This window comes from Bos mutus, chromosome 15 (genome assembly GCF_027580195.1).
Source record: "Bos mutus isolate GX-2022 chromosome 15, NWIPB_WYAK_1.1, whole genome shotgun sequence".
NCBI classification, from domain to species: domain Eukaryota; kingdom Metazoa; phylum Chordata; class Mammalia; order Artiodactyla; family Bovidae; genus Bos; species Bos mutus.
The window spans coordinates 63,751,612-63,771,240 of record NC_091631.1 but is presented as its reverse complement, the minus strand read 5'-3'; the positions used below and the strand labels follow the sequence as shown (position 1 = coordinate 63,771,240).

The window sequence follows — 19,629 nt, the reverse complement described above, 5'->3', positions numbered from 1 at the left end:
ACTTCAGAATAGCCGTTGGTTAATATAAAATATGTATAATGTAAAAGTAGTTAACTTTTCTTTCATGTAAAGGAAATCAGGTAGACAACTTAATGGTAGTGTGGCCTTCTGGGACCAAGGCTTCTAGTTTTGTCATGCTGTTGTCTTTAAAAAGTGCCTCTTAGATTACATAACAGTAGAGAGGATGCCCTCTTTTTCTTAACTTCTAGAACGTCCTACACAATACTTTCATTTCCACCTTATTGGAGATTTGATTAAGCCTTTACTTTCCAGGAAGGGAGGCATGTTACATCTTTAAATAAAATTGAATTTTATTGGTCAGAAGGAAGAGGAGTAAAAGTAGTCTTTATGACAGGTAGTCAGAGAAGAGTAGTACTGTGACCAGATGTGCCCTTTACATTACTCTAAATGTATTTAGAGTGGGAGTTGGAGAATGAAAGGGAGCAGGAAAGACAGGGGTTATGGAGACTAATTTGGTTTTTCCAGATGAGAAATAAGCAGATCTGATCTAGGGCTGTTGCTTTAAGGATGGGGAGGAAAGAGTATATATTAGTTGGAACTATTGATTGTAGGTAACAGAAACCAAATGTAAATTGATTTCAGGTCACTTCAGTTGCTCATTTGTGTCCAACTCTTTGTGACCCAATGGACTGCAGCACGCCAGGCTTCCCTGTCCATTACCAACTCCTGGAGTTTGCTCAAACTCATGTCCATCAAATCCATGATGCCATCCAACCATCTCATCCTCTGTTGTCCCCTTCTCCTCCTGCCTTCAATCTTGCTTAGCATCAGCGTCTTTTCCAATGAGTCAGTTCTTTGGATCAGGTGGCCAAAGTATTGGAGCTTCAGCTTCAACATCAGTCCTTCCATTGATTATTCACGACTGATCTCCTTTAGAATGGACTGGTTGGATCTCCTTGCCGTCCAAGGGACTCTCAAGAGTCCCAACACCACTGCTCAAAAGCATCAATTCTTCAGCGCTTGGCTTTCTTTATAGTCCAACTCTCACATCCATACATGACTACTGGAAAAACCATAGCTTTGACTAGATGGACCTTTGTTGGTAAAGTAATGTCTCTGCTTTTGAATATGCTTTCTAAGTTGGTCATAACTTTTCCTCCAAGGAGCAAGTGTCTTTTAATTTCATGGCTTCAGTTGCCATCTGCAGTGATTTTGGAGTCCCCCAAAATAAAGTCTGTCACTGTTTCCATTTTTTCCCATGTATTTTCCATGAAGTGATGGGACCAGATGCCATGATCTTAGTTTTTTGAATGTTGAGTTTCAAGCTAACTTTTTCACTCTCCTCTTTCACTTTCATCACTATTAAAGCAGCAGAGTCTCATAGGACATATAGCAGTGCAGGTGGGTTTTAGGAAATACCTGGACCTAGAGTCATGAATGCTTTAATGAGTCTTCTTTCTATCTTCCTTTTCTTCCCCTCTTAGTTCTGTTTTTGTTTTTCTTGATACTGATAAATTTTTGCTGAATTCTGTGCCTCATGGTAGAAATGGTCTCTGCCACAGTCTTTCCAGTTCTCCTTAGTTATAGAGTAAACCATTTCAGATTTCTGGAGAGTGACTAAGATTGAAATCAGTTGGTTTAGGTAACAACCTCTGAAACAGTCAGTTCTGGCCAGGGGTGGAGGTGGATCCCATGATGGTCATTTGATGTTCACTGTATGGTATAGTTTGGAAATCTTTTCGAAATACAGTAGTAGGTTTAGATGGCAGGGGCAAGATGATCCTGAAACTTCTGACTTAGGGAAGTGGGTGGGTAGTGATGCTTAATTCAAATATATAGGAAGAGGCACAAGTATTGTAGAAGTATATGCTGGGTTTACTTTTTGTTCTTACTGAGTTCAGCGTGGCATTTAAATGTTGTAGGCAGTTGTTTAAATTATTGAAACTTAGGGTTTATAAATTAGAAAGATGTCAGCATAATTGGTGGTAGTTTAAGCCATGAGAATGGATTTAATTCCCCAAGAGGAATATTTAGAGATTAGAAAGTATAGTGGGCAAAGACTGGAAACCCAAATAAGGTTGGTATTTTAGGGATGAGAAAAAATGAAAGAGTGCAACTACACAGAGTTTTTATATGAAACTATGTAAATTTGAGAATTTTACTTATATTCTAAATATTCTTAGAGCTCTGAAGATGAGTGGGTTGAGGCTGTTCCCTCCCAGACTCCTGGCAAGGAAAAGGCCTGGAAGATTAAAGATGAAAAGTTAGAAAAAGAAGATAATCAGATTATTCAGGTAAGCCACCTGATTTTAAACAAGTGTGAACTTACAAGAGTAGGTTAATGTTAAAATGAAATTAGTATAATTTCTTCAGTAGAAAAATTAGACTTTGTAAACAATAAAAATTTACAAGTAATTTAGCAATAACGCAATCTGCTGAGCTTTTGAACTTCGTTTCTTCTCCTGTGGGAAAGTTAGCATTTATCCCTAGTCTAGTCTCTCAGGGTTTTCTGCTTCTGATTGTTGACAGGGAAGTGGTACTTCTCCCCTTATGTACTTGAAGCTTTGTACTGTTATATCTATCTGACCTTTCTATAGTTAGTGGAGTTCAAGTCACAGTTTTTCCCTTCACTGCATGCCAAAATTTTATTAGCAATGCTCTTAGTTGAATAGGTCACAGTTTTGGGTTATAGTTCATATGCCAAAGAAGACTGTTATTTTTATATTGTTAGCAACAGTGAAGAAAGAAAGGTGGGAAGAACTAATGTCTGAGTGCCTGTTTTGTATCAGGCATTGAGCTAGATGCCTTGTCAGTTTCTTGTTAACTCCTTACAGCATTCCTGAAATGTAGGTGTTTTTACCCATTTTTACAGGGAAGAGTTATGGCTTACAGAGACTAAGAAACTTGCTAATAAATTATACAGCCATGTGTCTTTAATCCAGGTTTCAATGCCCCTAGGATCTCTAAAATTTATTACTAAATGTTTAGTGTTGTTCTAATCAATTTATACTGAAGTGACTTCTTTTTCTTAATAGAGGGATGAATGGATGACTGTTGATTTTATGTCTGTTAAAACTGTGTCGTCATCATCACTCAAAGCTGAAAAGGAAGCTGCAAGGAAAACACAGCAAGAGAAAACCCAGGCACTTGAACAGGTAAGAGAATATTTAAAATACTTTACCTTTCTAATTTGCCTTTAAGTGATACACATGTATATAAATGCAGTTTTACTTGTAAGATATTATTTTTTGTGGTATTTAATAAAATCAGTGGGAACAACTATGAAATGTGATATAAGTTCTTTAAAAATTTTTTTTGCTGAAATAAGTATAAATGTATGTTGTATTTATAATTCTAGGGCATATATGGCTGAGTATAGAATTTGGTTTACAGCTTTGATTTATAAGGGTTTAGGACTTGAACCATGTTATATATGTGGTCTGAAAATCTTTGAGGTGAGAATTTAAAGTATTCTTGAGTTAGTAGTGCCTTGAAGTGATTGGCAAAAGTAACTATCGGTCCTTTCTAGGGGATGACCCTATCAACTTAGGCCTCACATGTCTCTCAGAAACAAGTTCTGTGGCATTGAAGGTCATAAGCTAAAATCATAAAATACATGAAAATGTAATGATGGTCCGTAAATGAGATTCACTTGAAACAATAAACAACAGATGAATTGATAAGGAAGTTGTGGTACATATAAACAATGAAATATTCAGTTCAGTTCAGTTGCTCAGTCATGTCCGACTCTTTGTGACCCCATGAATCACAGCACGCCAGGCCTCCCTGTCCATCACCAACTCCTGGAATTCACTCAAAGTCACGTCCATCGAGTCGTTGATGCCATCCAGCCATTTCTCATCTTCTGTCATCCCCTTCTCCTCCTGCCCCCAATCCCTCCCAGAGTCTTTTCCAATGAGTCAACTCTTTGCATGAGGTGGCCAAAGTACTGGAGTTTCAGCTTTAGCATCATTCCTTCCAAAGAAATCCCAGGGCTGATCTCCTTCAGAATGGACTGGTTGGATCTCCTTGTAGTCCAAGGGACTCTCAAGAGTCTTCTCGAACACCACAGTTCTAAAGCATCAATGCTTCGGCGCTCAGCTTTCTTCACTCTCCAACTCTCACATCCATACGTGACCACTGGAAAAACCATAGCCTTGACTAGACAGACCTTTGAACTCAGCCATAAAAAGGAGCACATTTGAGTTAGTTCTAATGAGGTGGATGAATCTGGAGCCTATTATACAGAGTGAAATAAGTCAGAAAGAGAAAGACATATACTGTATGTTAATGCATGTATGCAGAATTTAGAAGACAGTACTGATAATCCTCAGAGAAGGCAATGGCACCCCACTCCAGTACTCTTGCCTGGAAAATCCCATGGATGGAGGAGCCTGGTGGGCTGCAGTCCTTGGGGTCGTGAAGAGTCGGACACGACTGAGCGACTTCACTTTCCCTTTTCACTTTCATGCATTGGAGAGGGAAATGGCAACCCACTCCAGTGTTCCTACCTGGAGAATCTCAGGGATGGGGGAGCTGGTGGGCTGCCATCTATGGGGTTGCACAGAGCTGGACACGACTGAGTGACTTAGCAGCAGCAGCAGCAACCGATGATCCTACTTGCAGGGCATCAAAGGAGACACAGATTTTGGACTCAGTGGCAGAAGGCGAGGGTGGGATGATGTGAGAGAATAGCATTGAAACATGTACGTTACCATATGTAAAATAGATGACCAGTGCAGGTTTGATGCATGAAGCAGCACACTCAATGCCAGTGGTGCTCTGGGACAACCCAGAGGGATGGGGTGCGGAGGGAGGTGGGAGGGGGGTTCAGGCTAAGGGGAGACACATGTATACCTGTGGTTGATTCATGTTGATGTATGACAGAAGCCATCACAATATTGTAAAGTAATTATCCTCCAATTCATTGATTTTTTAGAAAAGAAATAAATATCTATACCAATAAAAAAACACTAAGCAACAGAATCAGCCCCATATCTGATCTAAAACCTTTTATCTTTTGGAATATTTAATAGCTTTATATAGTAACAGCAGGAATAGGAAATATGAATATGGGATAAAATATTAATAACATGGATTTGAGACAGAGCCAGTACGAACTTGTAGAAATGACAAATATGAGAGTTGAAATTAGAAAACTTGTAAATGGTCAAACAACAAACAGCTGAACACAGTATTAGATAACAAGAACAAGAAAATAGTCTTTAAGAATTTACCTTGAGAGCTACTGTATAGCACAAGGAACTCTGCTCAGTGTTGTATGGTAGCCTGGGTGAAAGGGGAGTTTGGGCGAGAATGGATACATGTGTATGTATGGCTGGGTCCCTTTGATGTTCACCTGAAATTTGTCACAGCATTGTTTGTAAATCAGCTTTACCCTAATACAAAATAAAAAGTTTTAAAAAAAGAATTTACCTTGAATGCCACATAGAGGCACAAATAAATGAAAACTGTGAAGGAGTGATCGTGAAGTCCTATGATCAATTTTTTTTGTTTTGTTTTGTTTTTTTTTCCCCTCAGTTCTGTTTTAATTTTGAAAATGTTGGTGTGGTAATCTGTATTGGCTTTATAATTAAGGAGCTGTCCATTTGGAACTTCGGGGCCAGGCATTTTTGGAACACCTTTATTTCTGTTTTGTCTCTGAGTTAGACCTGAAGAAGTTGGGACTCAAGGGCAAAGTAGCATAGGGAGATATCCAGTGGATAGTAGAGCAAGAGAGAGGAGTTGTATGACGTCAGGAAGTTGATTTTACCCATTGCTGTTACATGCTTGCTTCTGAAATCATGCTCTGCTCTTTGTAGGCATGAACAGTCTGGTCTGTTAGGGTATCAATGGCTTAGGATCTTAGGTTTTGCACGTATTCAAGCCTGTTCTCTATATCAATAGAACGTAGTAAACTCTTCAGTATTTTTAAGTAGATCGAAATAGTAATTAGTTTTTCTTAGAAATACTATTACAGAAAACCTTTCCTTTCCTAAGAAACTGTAGTACTTTGACATGCTTATCAACGTTCTAGCACTGAATTTGGAGAAGGCAGTGGCACCCCACTCCAGTACTCTTGCCTGGAAAATCCATGGACAGAGGAGCCTGGTAGGCTGCAGTCCATGGGGTTGCTAAGAGTTGGACACGACTGAGCGACTTCACTTTCACTTTTTACTTTCATGCGTTGGAGAAGGCAATGGCAGCCCACTCCAGTGTTCTTGCCTGGAGAATTCCAGGGATGGGGAAGCCTGGTGGGCTGCCATCTATAGGGTCGCACAGAGTCGGACACGACTGAAGTGACTTAGCAGCAGCAGCAGCAGCACTGAATAACAGGCTTTCTAATTAATATAATCTTTTCTTACAAATTCTTATATATAAACTTCTCTGATTCAAGTAAGTTAGCATCTGTTGATCTGCTCATTTGATAATGTAGTTTTTGTCTTTTGCACCTGTATCATTGTTTTCACTCCTGTTCCTGCTCCTCTAGTTTGAATGCCAGTTGTTAGTTGTATGTCTTCTCTCTCTGCCTCATTTATGTCCTCTCTGCTGGACCTGAGTTAGTATGTGTAGTGACTGAGGAGAGCCCCTGAAACTAGGAAACATACAAGGTTAAATATTATTGTGGTTCAGGCCATGGTTTAACTCTTGCCTGGGCAGTTACAATAACACCCCCTTTTTTTTTTTTTTTTCCCAGCAGCCTTGCACCTGATGTCAGATTAACTTTTTCAGAGTACAGCTTCTGTCATGGTCTTATTACTCTGTTTAGAAGTCTTCAGTGATTCAAGTTAATGAGAATGTGTCTTTGACATTTCTAGTATTTCCTTTTCCACAGATGAAGCTCTGCTAGTGGTGTTTTGTGCTCTACCCTCCTTTCTCATTCTGTCCTTGAGGATATGAAGTACTTTTTCTATTAGAAAATTTGCAAAGAATAAACTGGGCATGCTTGGCTTAGCCCTGCCTTTCCTTCTTATGGAACAGACTGCAGAGATTGTGTGGCGAATGAGATGATGTGGGGTTCAGTTCAGTTCAGTTCAGTTCAGTCGCTCAGTCGTGTCCGACTCTTTGCTACCCCGTGAATCGCAGCATGCCAGGCTTCCCTGTCCATCACCAACTCCTGGAGTTCACTGAGCCTCATGTCCATCGAGTCAGTGATGCCATCCAGCCATCTCATCCTCTGTCGTCCCCTTCTCCTCCTGCCCCCAATCCCTCCCAGCATCAGGGTCTTTTCCAATGAGTCAACTCTTTGCATGAGGTGGTCAAAGTACTGGAGTTGCAGCTTTAGCATCATTCCCTCCAAAGAAATCCCAGGGCTGATCTCCTTCAGAATGGACTGGTTGGATCTGCTTGCAGTCCAAGGGACTCTCAAGAGTCTTCTCCAACACCACAGTTCAAAAGCATCAATTCTTCGGCGCTCAGCCTTCTTCACAGTCCAACTCTCACATCCATACATGACCACAGGAAAAACCATAGCCTTGACTAGACGGACCTTTGTTGGCAAAATAATGTCTCTACTTTTGAATATGCTATCTAGGTTGGTCATAACTTTCCTTCCAAGGAGTAAGCATCTTTTAATTTCATGGCTGCAGTCACCATCTGCAGTGATTTGTTCATCATATTCTACACCTGGGAAAGTCTGCCTCATTGCAGGGTTCAGTTAACAGATGCATTTGGTGTCCACTGAAAGAAAAATTCCACTTTAGCCTTCATTAACAATAAAGGTTGGAGAAGGCAATGGCACCCCACTGCAGTACTCTTGCTTGGAAAATCCCATGGACAGAGGAGCCTGGTGGGCTGCAGTCCATGGGGTCGCTAGGATTTGGATATGACTGAGTGACTTCAGTTTCACTTTTCCCTTTCATGCATTGGAGAAGGAAATGGCAACCCACTCCAGTGTTCTTGCCTGGAGAATCCCAGGGACGGGGGAGCCTGGTGGGCTGTCATCTCTGGGGTCTCACAGAGTCGGACATGACTGAAGCAACTTAGCAGCAACAATAAAGGTGATTTTTGTCTTTTATTTCTTCTTCTTTTGTGTGTGTATGTTTGTGTGTGTGTGAGTGAGTGAGTGTTTCTTACCTTGCTCAGAGCCTAGATTGAAAAGAAAGGAGCTATATTTATTGTTCTTTTTTAAAGACCTCAAAATGCTGCCTGCAAATGGAGTCCAAACAGATTGGACTCTTTTCTTTTGGGTGATTTGCACTTCAACCAAAATAGTTAATTACTTTGTGTTTTTCTGCAATTTCCTGTCTCGGAATTTTTGTTCATCTGGATTTTTCTAAGTACATGCCCTCTATGTCTCTATGGCTGCATCTTGTTTATCCTTCAAGGCTTAACTTGATATATATGATGAAATTCTTACTATTTCTCTTGATTGAAATAAATCTCTTCTTCCTTTATGTTTCCATAGTACTTTATTTGTTGCTTTACTTTCTAGTACTTGTAGTTTTCTATAAAGTGCTCTAATTTAATAGTCTTATTTTACTTCCCTTATGAGATTATAAACTTTTTAGAAAACTATATGTGCTGCTTTATTCCTTTTATACATTTGAAAGGGAAGAATATTTAATATTCTTTTACCCATGAATTTATTTTGCTGTCTTGTAAATACCTGGATTTAGTCCTAATGTTTCATAACCTGTAGTAATTTTTGATTTTTGCTTAGGTAAAAATTCAGATTATTGTTCAGGAGTAAATCATCTAGATAATGAGTGAGACTAGCCAGTTTTCAAACATCCACAGACCAGTTTGAGTATGTTATGCCTGGCACATCATGTTAGTCTCTTGTTTCTTTCTTCAGATGATGGTTAGCATTTTAATTTTTAAAAATTTTTGTAATTGGTATTTAAAAGCTTTATTGTGCTTTTACTTTAATTTTATTTTTTATTGAAGTGTGGTTTATATTCATTATTAGTTTCAGGTGTGCAACATTGTGATTCAGTATTTTTGTAGTTTATAAAACAGTGGCTATACTTCCCTGTGCTCTACAATATGTCCTGTAGTTTATTTTGTACATAGTAGTTTGTACATCTTAATTCCCTACCCCTGTTGAACCTCTTGACATTACCTTTCCTTACTGATGACACTAGTTTGTTCTGTGAGTCTGTTTCTGTTATTCATTTATTTCACACATAAGTAATAACTGCAGTGTTTGTCTTTCTCTGCCTTGGCTTATTTCACTAAGCATGATATGCTGTAGGTTCATCCATGTTTTTGCAAATGGCAGAATTTCATTCTTTTCATGCAGTTGAGTAATATTCCAGTATGTGTGTGTGTATCACAACTTGTTTATCCATTCATCTATTGATGGATACTTAGCTTTCTTCAATATTTTGACAGTAGTGAACAATTCTGATATGAACATTGGAGTACATATGTCTTTTTGAATTAGTCTTTCATTTTCTTTGAATATATACCCAGGAATGCAATTTCTGGATCATATAGTAATTTTGTTTTTATTTTTTTTGAGGAACATTCATACTGTATTCCATAGTGGCTGTCTCAATTTACATTCTTTCCTAGAATGTACTAGGATTCTTCTTTCTCTGCATCACCAACACGTTATTTGTGGTCTTTTTGAGAAAGTGAAGAGGAACTAAAAAGCCTCTTGATGAAAGTGAAAGAGGAGAGTGAAAAAGTTGACTTAAAGCTCAACATTCAGAAAGTGAAGATCATGGCATCTGGTCCCATCACTTCATGGGAAATAGATGGGGAAACAGTGGAAATAGTGTCAGACTTTATTTTTTTGGGCTCCAAAATCACTGCAGATGGTGACTGCAGCCATGAAATTAAAAGACGCTTATTCCTTGGAAGGAAAGTTATGACCAACCTAGATAGCATATTGAAAAGCAGAGACATTACTTTGCCAACAAAGGTCCATCTAGTCAAAGCTATGGTTTTTCCAGTGGTCACGTATGGATGTGAGAGTTGGACTGTGAAGAAAGCTGATCGCTGCAGAATTGATGCTTTTGAACTGTGGTGTTGGAGAAGACTCTTGAGAGTCCCTTGGACTGCAAGGAGATTCAACCAGTCCATTCTGAAGGAGATCAGCCCTGGGTTTTCTTTGAAAGGAATGATGCTAAAGCTGAAACTCCAGTACTTTGGCCACCTCATGTGAAGAGTTGACTCATTGGAAAAGACTCTGATGCTGGGAGGGATTGAGGGCCGGAGGAGAACGGGATGACAGAGGATGAGATGGCTGGATGGTATCACCGACTTGATGGATGTGAGTCTGAATGAACTCCGGGAGTTGGCGATGGACAGGGAGGCCTGGCGTGCTTCGATTCCTGGGGTCGCAAAGAATCGGACATGACTGAGCGACTGAACTGAACTGATGATAGCCATTTTAACAGGTGTGAAGTGACATCTCATTGTGGTTTTGATTTGCAGTTCCACAGTGGTTAGTGATGTTGAGCATTTGTCTTGTGCGTGTGTGCTAGCTGTGTTTTGGCACACATAGGCGTTTGGAAAAATGTCTATTCAGGTCTTCTGACCGTTTTTTAATTGAGTGGTTTACTTTTTGATATTGAGTTGTAAGAATTGTTTGTATATTTTAGATATTAACCTGTTGTCAAAAATATTATTTGCAAATGATATGACCAATATTTTATTTTAGAGATTGATTCTGTTGATATATTTTATTTCCATGTCATTCCTTTTACTTACTCAGTAGTCCTTCATAATCTAACTCTGCCGTTTTGTAAATTTCCATTCCACTTTTGTTGTTTTTCACTCTTACAAACTATTACAAGCAGTGCTAAATTTCTCCATAGTACATATTTAGAAGTGAAATTGCTAAGTTATGAAGTATGCATGTATTTTCTTTACAGACACTTGCAAAGACATAGTATCTGTGTATTGTCCCTGAACAATGTATGTTTCTTTACCATACTTAGTGTCTGTATTGTCATACTTAATTTTTGTCATGCTGATTAATGTGTAAGAAATTGTATTTTGTGCATTAATATGCATTCCTCTGACTACTAGGGAAGATCTCTTCATTGTTTTCTTCTGTCATTTAGATTTCTCATAGTATGAGCTGCCTATTTATGTTTTCTGTTAATTTTTGTTCTGGGGTTGTCTTTTTCTTACTGATAGTAGTTCTATATATATTCAGTTGTGTGTCTTTTTTATACTTTCAGGTAGTATCTCATAATTTGTATTACTTGTCAGTTGTCCACCTCAGTATGTAATTTTAGTCTTTGTTATCCTGTTGAGTATCTGATGCATATCTCTTTGAGTGTCTGAGAGCACTGGAAGGAATTTCTTGATTGTAGATACTAGGTATGTTATAGTAGACTAAAAAAGGAGGTGACAGAATCTTTTTGTATACACTATAAGAAGTCAAATCATACTACTTTGTTTATCCTTCCAAGTTAACCTTTAACTAAAATTTTTTGTTTGTTTTTTATTTTTTTCTATTTTTTGGCTTGCAGCATGTGAGATCTTAGTTCTCAGACAAGGGATTGAACTTGCTTACTCTGCAGTGGAAACGTGATATCTTAACCACGGAACTGCAGAGAAGTCCCTAACTTAAATTTTGTTCATTGAAGATTCTGTACTTTTTTGTCAGCTCATGAATATGTTTCAAATGCTTTAAAATTTTTATTTTCACCAAACATTTTTGTTTTCAAAGGTTGGTTCATATTACTAGAAACTAACATTTAATTCCTTCTATTCTTTTCTATCCAGTTGCCTTTATTATTTCTAGTAATTGCAATTTTTAGTTCTAAGAAGCATTTTCTGACCCCCTAAGTCAAATTGGATACCCCTAGTATATGTTTCTGTAGTAATTTTATAGTGCTTATCTATATTAATATTGCTGTCTTTCTCCTTTCTCAAGGCCATAATTTCTTTGATGGTAAGAACTATGCCTGGCTTGTTAATTATAGCCTCAGTGCCTAGCATCCCTCATCACTCAATGGAAAAGAGTCCACCTGCAATGCAGAAGATGTAGGTTTTATCCCTGGGTCAGAAAGATCCCCTGGAGAAGGAAATGGCAACCCACTCTAGTATTCTTTCCTGGAGAATCCCATGGGCAGAGGAGCCTGGCGGGCTATAGTCATGGGGTCACGAGAGTTGGTCATGACTCACGACTAAACCACCACCACCAGTGCCTGGCATAGCGCTTGGAACATGGTAGACTCCCATGTTGTTACTAGGTTATTATCCTCTCTCCCTGATTACTGCCACAGTTTTCTGACTGGTTTCCTACCTCTAATGTTGCTCTTCTCCAGTCTTTTGTCCATTCTGAAACCAGTTTGCTCTTTGTATAATACAAAGCTGATCGTGTTTATGACTCACCATTGCCCCAGCATGAAGCTCCAATAGCTGTTTCAAGTGGCTCCTGTGACCTAGCCTCTGATTATTGTACAACCTAATCTCTTGTTGCTACTCATTCGTGCTTCTAAAGTTTTATTTAAGTCTGAATTACTGTCTTTCCTAAAACTGCAGTGCTTTTCCTTTCCTCTAGGGTTTTATGAACATGCTTTTATTCTTGTCCTTGGCGCACCTTAATGCTCTCGGTACCCACAAAAGAAACTGGCTAATTCTTACTCGTTTTTAGGTTTAATACTCCTCATAGTACTTTCTCTAGGAAGTCTTTGATTTGTCAGCATGAGAGGAGTTTGAATTGTATATGGTTTTAGCACTCTGTACTTCTGTCTTCAAAACACTTGTCAATTACTTGTATATTATCTATATTCCTCACTATCTTATAAGCTAGCAAGGGCTGAGTTAGGGTATTGACTGTTTTATCTTCTGCATCTAACACAGTTCCAATTCATGGTAGGCATTCAGTAAATACATTGAGTGAATGTTAATTTAGACATTATTTCCTCCAAGTTGGAAGAAGTGTGTCTTAAGAGTGTTTTATCAGTTGCTTCGTTTACTATTATTTTCTCCCATTCTGAAGGCTGTCTTTTCACTTTGCTTATAGTTTTCTTCATTGTACAAAAGCTTTTAAGTTTAATTAGGTCCCATTTGTTTATTTTTGCTTTTATTTCCATTACTCTGGGAGAAGGTGAGGGTGGGATGATTTGAGAGAATAGCAATGAAACACGTATATTACTGTATGTGAAATAGATTGCCAGTCCAGGTTCGATGCATGAGACAGGGCACTCAGAGCTGGTGCACTGGGATGACCCTGAGGATGGGATGGGGAGGGAGGTGGGAGGGGAGTTCAGGATGAGGTACACATGTACACCCATGGCTGGTTCATGTCAATGTATGGCAAAAACCACTACAATATTGTAAAGTAATTAGCCTCCAATTAAAATAAATAAGTTAATTGGGGAAAAAAAAGAGTGTTTTAATATTTCCCTAAGGTTGCAATTGTTAACTGAGTCTCAGATTTTTAATTTATTAATATATTTTATAGTGGGGTTATTTTAAAATTAAAACCTCTAAAAATGTTTTATTCCAGTCCAGACTGCTGGAAAGAGAATTGAATCCATACTGGAAGGATGGTGGGACAGGTCTTCCACCAGAAGACTGTAATGTATCATCAGTCACTAAAGGTATCTTTATATTTTGCTTGTAGCCACATAAACATTTCTTGTTACTTGGTATTCCTAAGGGAATGACCTGAGTCTGCTAGTAGATTGGCAAGATGTATTATGAATTCCAAAAATGAATAACAATCCAAATCAGATTTTGAGATGTATTAAATCTGAATTTTATCACTACTTATTTAAATATTTCTGCTTGATGCTATAATTTTGATCAAGTCTGAAAACATCTGTGTCTGTTTATATATTTGCAAAACAATGATGTATATTGATTTTTTGATGTGAAATTTGTAGTTTTCTATTATGAACATCCATGGATTATTGCTAAAGGTTCAGTTTACATATAGGAAAGCAATGATAAAACATTTGCAGTCTTTTAAGACCTTGTTTAAATTACAAGAACTTGGCAAGATTATTTTACCTTGAATATGGTAGCAAATTGATCAAATATTTTTATACTCAATAACATTTTTATATTTGAGTTTATATTTTGAATGGACTAATGCCAAGCATGGTTCTGTAAAGATATAATTTTGTTTTGGTTTGTTACATTCTGTGTGTGATGTATGCATGCTCAGTTGTATCCAACCCTTTTGTGACCCCATGGTCTATAGCCTGCAGGCTCCTCTGTCCATGAAATTTTCCAGGCAAGAATACTGGAGTGAGTTGCCATTTCTTCCGGGAATCTTTTCAACCCAGGGATTGAACCCACCTTTCTTTCGCCTCCTGCATTGGCAAGTGGGTTCTTTACCACTGCGGCACCTGGGAAGCCCTTTACAAAATGTATAAAGTGTTAAGGTTGTGAAGTTCCATGAAAATAATGTATAAGTATTAAATATGTGATTTCATATCTTCAGAAGTTTTTACTTTGCCACCATTTATAAATTTGTGTTGACCTTAGGATAGTGCTGTTACTTTGCAGCAGATGGACAGAAAATACTTAAGCTATATAATCACACATAATTTAAAAAATACTTATATGCCAATTAAGTGTTACATTGACAACTCAGTGAAAAGTTTAATTAATTACAGTTAACCAAGTATACACATAGTAATATTATAAATTTTTATCTTTTCATCTTAGTGATATCTCAACAGAATGTTCTCTTTCTTATTATACACAGTGTATTTTTATTTTGGCCATTTATCATGTTCCTTTATATTTTATGAGAGATGTCCCTGGAGCCACCTTATAGGTTCCTTTTATTTTGTACTGATATTATTAGTAATTATAGCCTTTTCTTTATTGCCTTTCATCATGGGCAGAAATGTCTCTGCTGGGCTATATAATAATAGCTATAGTCATATAAAGGTGTCTTTGAAATACTGAGTTTTAGAAATTTAAGAGTTTGAGGATCATAGGTTTTCTCAGTGAACCGTTATGTAGGACTGATTAAAGCCTTTACCAATACCTGTTTTCAGAGAACAGTCAATAAGTTCATATATGGGAAAGACTTAGAACTGATAAATCCTGTCCTTGAGTATATGTAGTCAGCAGGTTCTTCACTGATTGAAGACCCAAAATTCTACCCTGAGTAGTATCTTTCAGCTGGCTGATCCAGCAGAATCAAAGGCAGTAGGAGAAAAATGACCTACACAAAGGCTTTAGAGAGCCTGTTTCTGTTCCCTTTCACATCATATTCTCACCATTTCCCTCTCATATTTATTTAGGAGGAAGAATGACAGAAAGCCCCAAATGTCTGTCAGACATTCATATCCCAGAGTTGAAATTAAGCTTTAAAAAATGATCTACAGGGTTGTTTTTTTTTTTTTTTTTTTTGCATATGCAGGTAGTGTAGTCATTCTGTTTAGACTAGTGGTAGAGTTGAAACTATAAGACACCTGAAAGTATTAATATTATAAGAGTAATACTAAGTATGTATGTAGAGCTGGTGTTTATATCGAAGGACTTGGACCTTGGAGTTTGACTTCTTGAGATTAGAATTTTGGCATTTCCACTTATTTGTTCTGTGATTTGGGGAATGTTTCCTGACCTCTCTGAGCCCAGTTTAAATGTAGTAGAAAATAATGGTATTTCCTGTCTTATACGGTTATTGTAAGAATTAAATGAGAAAAATCTTTTATCATAGTATCTGCTGCTGCTGCTCATGTCCGACTCTGTGTGACCCCATAGACAGCAGCCCACCAGGCTCCCCCATCCCTGGGATTCTCCAGGCAAGAACACTGGAGTGGGTTGCCATTTCCTTCTCCAATGCATGAAAGTGAAGTCTCTCAGTCGTGTCCGACTCTTAGCAACCCCATGGACTGCAGCCTACCAGGCTCCTCCATCCATGGGATTTTCCAGGCAAGAGTACTGGAGTGGGGTGCCACTGCCTTCTCCGTCACAGTATCTAGAACATAGTAAATGATAATGATGATGTCAAATAACTGTCCTTAAGATGAAATGTTTTGGGAAGATTTTATCAACAGATTTTTGTGTGTGTGATGATTGAAGTGCCACATACATACAATAATTAATGTTACTCTTGATATTTTTTCCTTAGAGAAAATTAAGTGGAAAAGTAAGCATGTTTTCATTGTTCATACAAAATTATCTTCAGTCATATTTTAGTAATGGGAACATTTGTACAATTTTTAAGTTTACATGGCACATTTTTGTATTAGCTTATTTTCAGTAATAGCCATGCGAGGGTAGCAAAGTAGATGTCCCAATTGATTATAGTTAATATCTAATTTTCAGGAAACTAAGACTGAAATTGGTCAAGTTATTTGCCTATAGTCATGTGAGTACTACTTAAACCCAGCTTTTCTTTCTAATTCTAATATAGGGTTAGTTACTCTAAATTTTCATTAGAGGACTTTGTTACCATGTAGTGAGTAAAAATTCTTGCTTTAAATCTCTGTATTTTTGTTCATCGAATCGAGTTTTTCCCTCTTCATTTTTTGGCTTTCTCTTATAGAACCTTTTGAGAAAAAATTTAAAAGGTAATTTAAATCAACTGCCTTATTTTACAGATAGACAAAGTTTGAAGGCGTTAATGACTTGCTTACAACTGTTTAGTAATAACAACAAGACTAAAATCTAGGTCTCCTGGTACTGAGTTTATTGCCACTTTCATATTATTCTGTCTTCTGAGAAAAATGAGGATATGGCACCCCACTCCAGTACTCTTGCCTCTTCAATTTTTTTCAGAAAGTTTGAGATCAATAAGTGTTTATTCTTTTCTAAATGTTGCATAGAATTCACTGTGAAACCATGTGGTCCTGGGCTTTTATTTGTTGGAAGATTTTTAATCACAGTTTCAATTTCATTACTTGTGAATCTTCTGTTTATAATTCTATTTCTTCCTGATTCAGTCTTGGATGGTTGTACCTTTTTAAAAATCTGTCCATTTCTTCCATGTTGTCCTTTTTATTGGTTTGCAGTTGTTGTATTCTTTGTATTTCTGCAGTGTCAGCTGTAACTTCATTTCTCATTTCTAATTTTACTGATTTGAGTCCTCACTTTTTTTCTTGATGAGTCTCAATGAAGGTTTATCAGTTTTATCTATCTTCTCAAAGATCCTGGCTTTTTATTTCATTGTTCTTTGCTATTCTTTTCTTTGTTTCTATTTCAGTAATTTTTGTTCTGATCTTTATAATTTCTTTCTACTAACTGTGGGTTTTGTTTGTTCTTTCTCTTGTAGCTCCAAGTATAAGTTTAGGTTGTTTGAGATTTTTTTTCTTGTTCCTTTAGATGAGATTGTATTGCTATAAAGTTCCCTCTTAGAACTGCTTTTGTTGCATTACGTGGATTTTGACTACTCATGCTTTTGTTGTCATTTGTTTCTAGGTTTTTTGATTTCATCTTTTATTTCTTCTGTGATCCACTGGCTATGCAGTAGCACATTGTTTAGCATCTATATGTTCGTGTGTTGTACAGTTTTTTCCCTCCTGTAATTGATTTCTGGTTTCATAGCATTGAGGTTGGAAAGGATGCTTGATATGATTTTAGTTTTCTTAATTTTACCAGGGTTTGATTTATGACCCAAGCTATAGTCTATCCTGGAGAATGTTCCATATGCACTTGAGAAGAAAGTATACTCTGCTGCTTTTGGATAGAATATCCTATAAGTATCAGTTAAAACTATCTGGTCTAATATTTAAAGCTTTTTGTTTCCATATTAATTTTCAGTCTGGATGATCTGTTCATTAGTGTAACTGGGATATTGACATCCCCCACTATTGTTGTGTTACTGTTGATTTCCCCTCTTATGGCTGTTAGCACTTGCCTTATGTATTAAGGTGTTAGACGCATAAATATTTACAGTTGTTATATCTTCTTCCTGGATTAAACCCTTGATCATTATGTACTGTCTTTCCTTATCTCATGTAAACAGCCTTCATTTCACAGTCTATTTTGTCTGATATGATTATTCCTACTCCAGTTTTATTTTGATTTCCATTTGCACGGATTACCTTTTGCCATTCCCTCACTTTCCATTTGCTTGTCTATAGGTCTGAAGTGTGTCTCTTTTAGACAGGTTATATACAGATTTTGTTTTTGTGTCCATTCAGCTGTGTCTTTTGGTTGGAGTATTTAATCCATTTACCTTTAAGTTAATTTTTGATATGTATGTTTCTCCTGCCATTTCCTTAATTGTTTTGAATTTGTTTTTGTAAGTCTTTTTTTTCTCCCTTCCTCATTTGTTCTCTTATGTTTCTTGCCTAGAGAAGTTCCTTTAGCAGTTGTTGTAAAGCGGGTTTGGTGGGGCTTTATTCTCTTAGCTTTTGCTTATCTATAAAGCTTTTGATTTATTGAATGTGAATGAGACTGTTGCTGGGTAGAGTATTCTTTGTTGTAGATTTTTTTCCTTTCATCACTTTAGATATATCCTGTCAGTCTCTTGTTACCTGCAGAATTTCTCCTGAAAAATCAGCTGATAACCTTATGGGGATTCCCTTATATGGTGTTTGTTGCTTTTACCATTTTTTACTTTGTATTTAATTTTTGTTAGTTTGATTAATATGTGTCTTGTGTTGATTCTTGGGTTTATGCTGTATGGGACTCTCTACATTTCCTGGACTTGGGTGACTGTTTCCTCTCCCATGTCTGGGAATTTTTTGACTGTATCTTCAGATATTTTCTCAGATCCTTTCTCTTTTTCTTCTTCTGTTGGGACCTATTTAATTTGAATTTTGGTAGATGTAATGTAGTTTCAGAGGTCTCTTGAGAGTGTATTCTTTTCATTCTCTTTTCTGTATTGTGTTTTGTGCCAGAGATTTCCAGTATTCTGTCTCCTGGGTTACTCATCTGTTCTTCTGCCTTAGTTATTTTGCAATTGATTCCTTCTAGCGTATTTTCAATTAGGTTTTTGTCTTACTCATTTCTGTTTAGTCTTTAGGTTAAAATTTCCTTGTACCTTCTTGATCCTTGCCTTCATTCTGTTTCCAAGATCTTGGACCACCTTCACTTTCATTACTGTGAATTATTTTTCAGATAGATTGCTTATCTCTTCTTCATTTAGTTGTTCTTGGATGTTTCAATCTTGCTACATCATGTCATCATATTTCGTTGTCATCTCATTTTTTCTAGCTTACTGTTTGTTGTCTCCTTTCTGCAGGTTTCCAGTGGCAGTTCCTCTTGCTTCTGTAGTTTCTTTCCTGGTGGGTGTGGTTTCTCCAGAGGCTTATGCCTTTATATTTTTAATCTGAGTTTGATTTGCCTTGGAAACCTTGGAAACAACAGAATGATCTCTGTTTATTTCTGAGGCAAACCAAGTAATCCAAGTCTATGCCCCAACCGCTAATGCTGAGGAAGCTGAAGTTGAATGGTTCTATGAAGACCTACAAGACCTTCTAGAACTAACACCCAAAAAAGATACCCTTTTCATTATAGGGGATGGAATGCAAAAGGAGAAAGTCAAGAGATACCTGGAGTAACAAGCAAATTTGGCCTTGGAGTAGAAAATGAAGCTGGTAAAAGGCTAGTAGAGTTTTGCCAAGAGAACACACTGGTCATAGCAAACACGCTCTTCCAACAACACAAAAGAAGACTCTACACATGGACATCACCAGATGGTCAGTACTGAAATCAGATTGATTATATTTGCAGCCAAAGATAGAGAAGCTCTATACAGTCAGCAAAAACAAGACTGGGAGCTGACTGTGGCTCAGATCATGAATTCCTTATTGCAAAATTCAGACTTAAATTAGAAAGTAT

The 19,629-nt window shown here is 37.3% G+C and overlaps 1 protein-coding gene across 2 annotated transcripts in view; it reads left to right on the top strand.

Moving 5' to 3' along the window:
• The window catches only part of CWF19L2 (CWF19 like cell cycle control factor 2), a 139,982-nt gene that overhangs the window by 17,442 nt on the left and 102,911 nt on the right, over positions 1–19,629 (top strand). For both annotated transcript variants that reach the window (XM_070384286.1, XM_070384285.1), the window contains exons 4-6: positions 2,145–2,255; positions 2,997–3,116; positions 13,382–13,475. In XM_070384286.1, the coding sequence (XP_070240387.1) occupies positions 2,145–2,255; positions 2,997–3,116; positions 13,382–13,475 (325 nt within the window). The remainder of the gene's footprint in view (positions 1–2,144; positions 2,256–2,996; positions 3,117–13,381; positions 13,476–19,629) is intronic.